The 9,275-nt window shown below is 38.5% G+C and overlaps 2 protein-coding genes across 3 annotated transcripts; one reads left to right on the top strand and one right to left on the bottom strand.

Annotated features, from left to right (window-relative positions):
• Nucleotides 1–1,164: 1,164 nt before the first annotated feature.
• LOC124174056 (putative nuclease HARBI1) lies at nucleotides 1,165–3,752 on the top strand. The gene is made up of 6 exons (XM_046553191.1): nucleotides 1,165–1,840; nucleotides 1,924–1,980; nucleotides 2,084–2,302; nucleotides 2,471–2,679; nucleotides 2,780–3,071; nucleotides 3,432–3,752. The coding sequence occupies exons 1-6, from the start codon at nucleotides 1,580–1,582 to the stop codon at nucleotides 3,462–3,464; spliced, it is 1,071 nt and encodes a 356-aa protein (XP_046409147.1). The 5' UTR covers nucleotides 1,165–1,579; the 3' UTR covers nucleotides 3,465–3,752.
• A 1,749-nt stretch (nucleotides 3,753–5,501) lies between these two features.
• LOC124153678 lies at nucleotides 5,502–8,848 on the bottom strand. Of its 2 annotated transcripts, XM_046526986.1 has the most exons (4): nucleotides 8,429–8,848; nucleotides 7,531–7,813; nucleotides 6,847–7,175; nucleotides 5,502–5,662 (listed from the first exon to the last, which is right to left on the bottom strand). In XM_046526986.1, exons 1-4 carry the CDS (start codon nucleotides 8,606–8,608, stop codon nucleotides 5,642–5,644), a joined length of 813 nt encoding a protein of 270 aa, XP_046382942.1. In that variant the 5' UTR covers nucleotides 8,609–8,848; the 3' UTR covers nucleotides 5,502–5,641. The 2 variants fall into 2 exon arrangements, with proteins under 2 accessions (XP_046382942.1, XP_046382941.1); XM_046526985.1 differs by having other exon boundaries at nucleotides 5,502–7,175.
• Nucleotides 8,849–9,275: the final 427 nt, after the last annotated feature.

Genomic DNA, 9,275 nt, shown 5'->3' with positions numbered 1-9,275 from the left:
TGCCAATGCAGATTGAGTGTCATTGTACTCGTCCTATTTGGTAAAAAAAATTATTGTTCGTCATACAAGTGATGCTCTTTATTTGAAATCCAAACTGAGTAATTACTTTGGTGATTCTAATAAATTAACTTTAGCGGATTCCTTGAGCGACTTATTATGAAATGTGTTTCATAATATTTCGAGAGCGGTATTAACTTTTTACCCTCAAGATATTTGAAAGTTCCAAATGCCCTTGAAATATCTGAACCAACTTTTTCCACCTTAGAGTTATAGTGCTATATAATTATATATATTTCTTAGCCTTTTCAGTGTCGCGCATCACCTGCGGGACCTCAGGGGATTTCGCCGGGCCTTATGTCGGCGGGGGTTTTGCGCCGGGCGTTTTGCCGCGGGCCTTCTGACTGCGACGCACGCAAGCACAATTCTTATGGATTCCTGTGGATAGCTCCGATTCTTTGACTTACCAATCCTGATTTTGAATTTGTATTATTTATGCTGGTATTTGAAAAAGGTGATTAAAAGATTTAGCTATTTGTGACATGAGAGATATTCATGGAAGTTAGTGGTAAGAGCAACCTTACCAACCGTTGGCAACGGCGTGAGGGATCGTATTGGTGCGGCAGCTATAGTGTCGGCTTCGTACTCTGTTAGTCCGAATATAATTTAATTAATAGTAGCGGGCGTAACTTGGTGGAAATCCATACTCGCAGGAATAGAAGGATCAACAACTTTGCTATTTCCACATAGTAATTTATTGACACCGACCATGGTTTCGTTACAGGTAAGGGACCTTGATAATGTTACTCTGTAACCATGGTTTCTTTACAGAGTAACATTATGAAGATCCTTTACCTGTAACGAAACCATGGTCGGTGTCAATAAATTACTATGTGGAAATAGCAAAGTTGTTGATCCTTCTATTCCTCCGGCTATAATTCCCGGAGATATTCGATAGAAAGCGATAATATCATGCGTACCTAATCCATCCTACCTACTCAATATAAATTAGAAACACTGCCATTGTTTTTTTTTTAATTTTATAGCTAACATCCGTTTTGTTTTCCACAGAACTTGCGTGCAGTAGGTACAAAAGATCCCAAGCAGGCTTTCTCTTTAGCCTTGTTTTAACATCCACCGATTCGTATATAGAGACATAGGGCCGTATTTTAAGACGTTCCTAGAGGAACGACTCTTCCCGTATGACGCGTTACTAGGGGGAAGTCAACCTCTAAGCGTTTTTTAAACGAACCTCTTCGTTTGTAGGACCAGCTCTATCTACAAGCATACCGATTGTCTCCCTCGTCTCCCTACTATTTTGAGCATGGCTCAGACCATGCTACTAAATTGTAGGAACGGTTTCAATGCCTAACATGGCGGAATGCGTTGATCACCTCCGGATTTTGGCATTTTTTTTTAGACACATGTGGCAATATGCGATCATAATGTAGTTAAAATGTCGCTTCTTTAACCGGTTGATGTTTATTTATTTCATCATATATGCCTGTTATAAGGAAACGTATAAAAAGAACGAAAAAGTGAAGTCCGTAATAGCAATGAAGTAAACAAACATTGCATCAACATGGACGCAGCATTTGCAAGGTACGTGATGGAAGAGCCGTATATTTATGTTGGAAGAATGCACCTAAGGGATAGGCAGAATCCCATTGAGTTTTATTCAGAAGCGGAATTCCTCCAGAGGTATCGCTTCTCAAAGAGAACGGTATCAGACGTCTTATTACCTTACGTGAGGAGTGAGCGTTTAAGCAACCGTGGTTTGCCGATTCCGGATATTTTGAAGCTGCTAATTGCCTTGAGGTTTTACGCCACCGGGTCATTCCAGGTATGTGGTATCTTTTACTTAATATTTATAAATGTGTTTTTGTCGCGTTGATCATGTAATACATATTCAAATCCCTTTTGCAGTTAGTTTGCGGCGATCTGGCCGGGGTTACTCAGGGGACGGTGTCCAAAATTATTAAGGTATGCTTTCTCCTTAGTTTGGTGCTTGTATGAGCGTAAACTTTCCATTTGTAGGGGGAGAGTTATAAGGTGTTTCATGACAAATATTTGGTAATCATTACAGAGCATCAGTAATGACCTGGTGGCAGTATTACCTCGGTACATGAAGTTGCCAAGTTCAGATGAAGATACTGCTCGATGCAAGAGATCTTTTTACGAAAAAGCTCAATTTCCTGGAGTGGTGGGTTGTATCGACTGCACCCATGTTCCGATTGTGAGTCCGGGGGGGGAGTTTGGCGAGTTGTACAGAAACCGGAAGGGGTGGTTTTCCCTAAATGTGCAGGTATGTATATTTTATTTATCGTCATCATGTTGCACCAAGTTGTTAGATTTCTCGATGTTACACTACTATTTATTCAAGTTTCTTCTGCACTACTATTTAGAATGCAATTTCATTGTTTTTATGTCAACAAGTGCTAAAGTGGAATCTTATAATTTCATTTTAACTTAGGTCGTTGCCGGTCCAAATATGGAAATAATGGATATAGTTTGCAGATGGCAAGGTTCAGCTCATGATGCTAGAATTTTCCACAATAGTCGCCTTAAGATGAAATTTGAGACCAATGAGGTGAAGGGCATCCTTCTCGGAGATAGTGGGTATCCTCTATTGCCATATCTTTTCACACCAGTTTTAAGACCAGAGTCTGCTTCTGAGAGGAGGTAAATAAGGAGAGAATTTGTGATTCACGTTGTAATTTTGACAAAAGTTATAGCACCTCAATGCCTTAAGTATGGTGTTTTATGAAAACTAACCTTTCAGGTACAACATCTCCCACATTAGGACAAGGTGCACCGTGGAGCGTACATTTGGGGTGTGGAAACGTAGATTTCCATGCCTCAGTATGAAGCTCCGCGTGAAGTTATTTACTGCACAGAAGGTCATTTTGGCTTGTGCAGTTCTTCACAATGTGGCTATGCAGAATCATGATCCTATGCCTGATCGTATGCCAGCTATGCCCAGGTTGGAAGTCCCTGTACAAAGACTCCAACCTGTTCACGGTCGCCCAAATGCCATCCGGGCGGCATTCATAGAGAGGCATTTTGGTGAAGAGGTAATTATTTTTGGGAAAATTAATATGATATGAAAATTACCATTTCAACTCCATTTGGCTTACTTTATGTGATATCAAAGAAGGAAATGATATGCAGAAATGGAGATATGTATGACAATGGCTGGAAAGATTTCAATTTTAACTTCCATAATTTCATTTATTTTGAAAGCTCACTGATAAAATATAATTCGATTTGATTTAAGATTATATTCAGTGTACTCCATTGAGAATTCACCATGTTAATCTTCAGATCTAACAACAATGTACTATTGACTTAGATTACTCATTATATGTAGCCCTGAAATTGTAAGGTATGCATGTTCTAACGAAATCATACAATGTCATTTTTCTTTTAAATAGGTCAATGTTCTTGAACCTCAGAACGTGGCATAGGATTTGATTCTGCATAAACACAATGAGAAGAACTTCACGACCCCAAAATTCTTGTGTGAAGTAAATAACTTCATGTGGCGTGGCACCTTGTCCCAGGAAGCAGACCTAAGGTATAGAGGATACTTACTGACTCCAAGGATATCATTTGTCTCATTGGTCTATGCATGCCATCTTTTTTGGAAAATTTTGCATCATGAGCTTCAACTTGTCATTTGTAAACATATCCATTATTTCTATTATTGGGTAAAACATCTCTGTACAATTCGCCGAGTAGGGAGCATGGTTGCAGTGCAATCCACAACTCCAGGACTGCTTGCATTGCGCAGTATCTTATGCTGAAATTGGCAACTTCATCTCGAGGCAAATTATGGTTTGAAAATATCCGGATGAGGCAAACCGCGGTTGCTGAGGAATTCTACTTCTGAATTAATGGGATTCTGCCAATCCCTTTTGTGTATTCTTCCAACATAAATGCACGTGTCTTCCATCACGTACTTTCATAGTGAATTGTTCAATTGCAATGGATCTTAATAAATAAATTATGTTATTCTGATTTAAAACCATGTATGTAGTTCCTTCATTTCCCTTTTTGCTCTAGGCTCCCACAAGTTTTGCATGTTCCTTGCAATGCATGAATATGGATAGCAAAATGAAGCATAAGAAAAGAGCTATAATTACTTCTCATAGCTATAACCCTAATTTCAGGCCTCTATCTGCGTGGAAATTAATTAAATGTTTTATATATTATACATACTAAAATTTATCTAGCAGGCACATCCATGGACCATCGGACCATGTTATGCCCTTTCAATTTGTCCATTTCATATTTGTGAGGAAATACAATTTCATGGAAAAATAATCATGAACGATGAATAGGCAATCAGATAATATGACAAAAAATGGGCTTCGACAATTAAATTTTAGGAAATTAATAAAATTAAACAATTCTGTATTGAAATTAGCATCATTTAAAGAAAACCTTAGCAGAATTACTTTTCATTAAAACCTGAAGAGGTAGTCAGTCCCATCATGAAACATGACTGTATGATAGTAGGACTGATCAAAGGGAAGAGCAACAGGGGAGGGTTATTCAAGGTCACTTTCCATATTCTATGCTGTTAACATATCTTACAACAAGGAGAAGGTAATAAAAAATGTAAAGCAGGAACTTGATTTCAGCAATGGACCACTACTACATTGGAGAATTGAATCGAGAGCTACACGCAATCAACCTTCATATTGATGACAGATGTGATGAACTACATAGAATATCAAATGAAATCTTAAAAAAAGTCTCCTACAAAGGCAGCAATGCCTTGCACAGCAGTGAAATTACTAATGAGAGGAGTTGTGTAAGCATAGTATTTCATTAGCATTAAATTATTTTCATTCATGGGAGGTATTGAGAGAGATCGTTCACATGAAAGCAACTATATGCTAGAGTCACTATGGTTAACCATGATGCATTAATGACTGACATGTCAACATAAATATTACTCACTCAATTTGCTAAACGAAAGTTTTTCCAATGAATAGTTTGTGTTACCTTCAGCAACATGTTAAAGTGATCCAAAAACTGCTTTATATTAAACCACAAAACTACACCTTTGATGGTGACCACTCATGGTGAGAAAGGAATGCATCAAATTAAATATAATTATTACATTACGTATTGCTTTTACCTACGTCACCGAATTACCTGAACAGATTGAAAGAAAGAGTAATTTAAGGAATGGGAAATGCAGCTAAATAACATTAGCCATGTTCAATTGAATTAAACTTTATTTAAAATTTAAAAATAAATAAATACAAAAAAATTACAAAGGAAGGACGAAGTTGTTGGTTGACAGACAAAACATATTTCTGAGAGCAAGAAGACGATGCAAAATCAAATGCAAAGAAGGCAAAATTGCTGGTTGGATGTGCAGAATTACATGAGGAAGAGTTGGGATATGGCTAATGAAAGGCAGGAGTCAAGCAGGATGGAAAATAGTCATGCAGGTGCAGAGGATCTCTTTCCAGTTACAAAAAGGGCACCATCACCAGGGGAAATGGTCCATGAGAAGGCATGGAAGCAGGCGGGAGTAATGGCATCTTAAATGACACAGACGCATCCAGCAGTCCGGGAGAGAGAAGCAGGAACAGGGAGCAAGCCAACGCCAAGATAGAGGAGGAATTCATAGAGGCGTATCTGAAAGCTTACAAAGAAGTTGGCATATAAGCATATGATGCATACAAACTCCACACAACAATACAGATGTAATTTGGCCCCTCAAATCATGCATTACACCTTCATATCAATATGCAAATACAATGGTCATTCACATGCTTTTATTTACAATCATTCATTTAAGGAAGCATTGCATGGATTAAATGTTATCATGCTGGGTTTCATAACTGCAAGACTTCATACACTGAAAAGTTGGCTATGCATTTGAAAGTTTGAGTTCCCACAACTAATATGCCAATTCTGCAGAAAACTGAAACATGCATCAAACTTAACATACATATATTTTGTTTTCATTATCCCTAAAATTGGCTGATTTGAATGAATGTACTTTCCTGAATAGCCATTGGATTAGAATCATAAGCAAATAACTTTACAGATAACAAGATAATGGAGAATTTTAACAAGAAAGACCTTTACCTAGGTGAAAGAACGCACATATTAGGGATAATGAGTAACCAAGTAATGAATCCAGTAAGAAATAACTTTTCATTTTCCAGTATTTTAAAGTTATTGAAAAATAAAGACATGCCAGTCCTATAATTAAAAGCTATTAAGATAAAATAGAGAAATCAAATAATAGAAAAGATGTGTGACCGTGACATGCATTATTCAAGAACCAATGAGAAAGTGCCTTAAGCTTCATTGTCAATTCCTGTCAATACACACTTCAGTGGAATTTCAAATAAAACCAAATTAAAGGAAGTACTTCATACCTTGATGAATTTAATCTTTTAATGGGGGATAATAAAAAAGTTCAATAACGGGCAAATGGAATGAGTGGAAACAGAAATGTGTTCATGAAGAACTGGAGGCATTCCCTCCAATAGCAGTCTACCACTGGAAGAGATATTATTTCATGCTGTAGATGTTTCATTTATCACTATTCCAAGCACATCATCAAACAACAATATAAAGAACAATGAAATGTCCTAGAAATTAAAGGGAATGCTATGCTTATTGTAAGTTAGCTATTTGCAGAAATTTTATTCATCAAGAGGTGTATTAAAAATTTTGAAATGAACACTGATGCATTATGAACTCACAATAGGAATGATTATTGCCTCATGTTCACATTTAAGATTCTACTCATGTATTTGGCTGTTACTAAACTTGTTTTATCTTTGCAGCATAGTAATATATCATAACAAGTACCACACGCTTCAGCTTCGCCTCCTCCGTTTGAAGCTGTATACTTAAGATACGCCTCTTGAATTCCTCCTCCATCTGGATGGTCTTTCCAGCAGCCTTGGCGTTGGCTAGCTCCTGTTCCTTGATTGCGCATGCAATCTCTGCTTCTCTCTTCCGGATCCGCTGGATGGCATCCTCCTTTTCATTATAAGATGCCATGTGCTCCAGCCTAGCTTCCATCTCCTTCTCAATGGCCGCTTCCCTGGTAAATCGTGCCCTTTTCGAACTGGAAGAGGTCCCTGCACCTTGCATCCTCGGAGTGTATGCTTCCTCTGCCGGTCTGTCCTCAAAATCTGAGGAAATATCATAAAGTATACCATTGATTAATGAAAAACATCCGATTACATTCCTGGAAATGGTATCAAGAAACTCAAATTAACCTTGATTATATTTGATATCCAATAACAACTTCCATAAGTCGCAGGAAAATAAGAACATAATACACAAAGGCTAGTACGATACAGTTAAATTTCTCTTTAAAGAAGTGTTATTCTTTCATGCAAAATCATGATACTGTTCGCCATTACTAATTTTTGGCTGGAAGATGTTAAATGTGATACTTTTTTGATTGTTGTTAATCTCAGTGTGACACTATGGAATTCCCTTCATTAATGATAGGTACATAATCCTTATTTTCAATCAACTTGCCTGATATCTCAGAAACGTTGGGAAGAAGCAAACACTCCGAGGTCCCAACCCTACCCACCGTGGAAACGCTAGGGACCGGCAATGCATCGCAATCCCCCGCATTCGGCGGTGAGTAGGAGATGGACGGCATGGCTATTTCCATCTCTGGTGGCAAATCTTCCCGGCTGGTGGACGGCATAGGTCCGCCACCAGTCCTCATCCTCTCCTGCCTTTCATTAGCCAGCTCTTTCCTCTTTCTCATCTTCAGGTTATCCCAACTCTTCCTCAATTGCTTGGCGGTGCGCTATAAGGGCGAGAAATTATCGGTAAGATTGAGGTTTACGACACAAAATAAATTACTGGACAAACTAAAAATCAATATCCATCACTACAGCCACAATTTATGATGCTACGTTTATTAAAAAATTACTTACTTTAACAATTACAACTACTCCGCCACCATTGTGGAGTAGTTGTAATCATTACCGCTACCACGCCGATACCAAAAGCTCACAACAATAATTCCAATAGCATTCCATAACATGGAATTATTATTGTGAAGCTTTTGGTCTCGGCGTTGGAAAGTAACATTTATTTGTATTGCATGGCGTGAATCATATTTCATCTTGCATTGCTAATGAAGGGAAATACGTTACAAGTAAAATCTCTGACAGCGACTTAATCACAAAGGTTTTTTGCAATCTACTACCAAAATGCACTTAAGGATTCCAGCAAAGAATGGAAAACAAACTTCAAAGTTTTATCAACCGATTCTAAACCCCGAAGCCAATGAATGATCCAGGAACTTAAGTAGCGTTCAAAAAATTCCTTCTTCTGAACAGAGTTATACGAGTTATGCAGAACCTTTCCTACAATCGCACAATACATTCATAACCATCATACTTCCAAAGTTACTTACCTTCCGCACAAATTCATTAGAATTAAATTCTTCCTGCACATCCAACCAGGCTTTCGCCTTCTTCGCATTTGATAATGCATCCGTCTTCTTGCTCTCCAAAACCTCCTGATGCTTAACTATGATGTCAACCAACAACTTCGTCTCTTCCCTTGTGAGCCGAACCATACGTCGGTCCTCCATATTTCTGTCTGTATATGTTTCGCGCAATGAACTGTGGGCAGCAAACGTCACACGAAACGTCAAGGACGCGTGACGTAGATATGAGAATTTCAGCGAGCAGCTCAACACTCACTACTTCGAAGAGGAAGAGATTGCTTTCGTTGTAGGAACGTTCTTGACTGCGAATAGTAGGTGGAGATACATCTCTAACTCTCCCCACTCCGGCGAAGAGTAAGAGAAAGAGATTCGTTTAAAAATACGGCCCATAGTCTCTAGTCATAATCGTATATAGGAAATCGTATACAGTTTTTCGACACCATGGTCATTTTCAAAAGAACTACATGGAGGAGGCACGAGTTTGTCGCATAGAACCTAGGATTTTCTTACGACTTGGGGAGCACTTTAATCTCTAAATGAATTCTTCTCGGGTCTCCATCCGGAATAGGGTCTTCATGTTAAAGGCCAACGTTTTGTTGGGACTCTTTTCCATCATCTTCATGATCCCTGAAATCAGCTCTGAAGATGCTGGGAAAGTCTCCCAACCAAATTTTAGGCCTTCATCATACGTAATGTTACCCGGAGTAAGAAATCCGAGAAGAATTCTTTCAAGTCATGAATAACTCATATTCTTCATGCTGGGGATCGGGTTGGCATGGTGGCTAGAGTGTTGGCTTCCCACCGGGCGGGT

The sequence above is a fragment of the Ischnura elegans genome, chromosome 2, assembly GCF_921293095.1.
Source record: "Ischnura elegans chromosome 2, ioIscEleg1.1, whole genome shotgun sequence".
In the NCBI taxonomy this organism is placed as follows: Eukaryota; Metazoa; Arthropoda; class Insecta; order Odonata; family Coenagrionidae; genus Ischnura; species Ischnura elegans.
The sequence above is the reverse complement of the archived record's forward strand: the minus strand, read 5'-3'. Positions and strand labels throughout refer to the sequence as shown.

Excerpts from the sequence above, each read along its gene's own strand:
- LOC124174056 (XM_046553191.1), top strand. The coding sequence starts at position 1,580 with ATGGACGCAGCATTTGCAAGGTACGTGATGGAAGAGCCGTATATTTAT. Across the intron at positions 1,981-2,083 it reads CGGTGTCCAAAATTATTAAG|AGCATCAGTAATGACCTGGT; the intron begins GTATGCTTTCTC and ends TAATCATTACAG. Across the intron at positions 2,680-2,779 it reads GAGTCTGCTTCTGAGAGGAG|GTACAACATCTCCCACATTA; the intron begins GTAAATAAGGAG and ends CTAACCTTTCAG.
- LOC124153678 (XM_046526985.1), bottom strand. The coding sequence starts at position 8,608 with ATGGAGGACCGACGTATGGTTCGGCTCACAAGGGAAGAGACGAAGTTG. Across the intron at positions 7,814-8,428 it reads CTAATGAATTTGTGCGGAAG|CGCACCGCCAAGCAATTGAG; the intron begins GTAAGTAACTTT and ends TCGCCCTTATAG. Across the intron at positions 7,176-7,530 it reads CAACGTTTCTGAGATATCAG|ATTTTGAGGACAGACCGGCA; the intron begins GCAAGTTGATTG and ends ATATTTCCTCAG.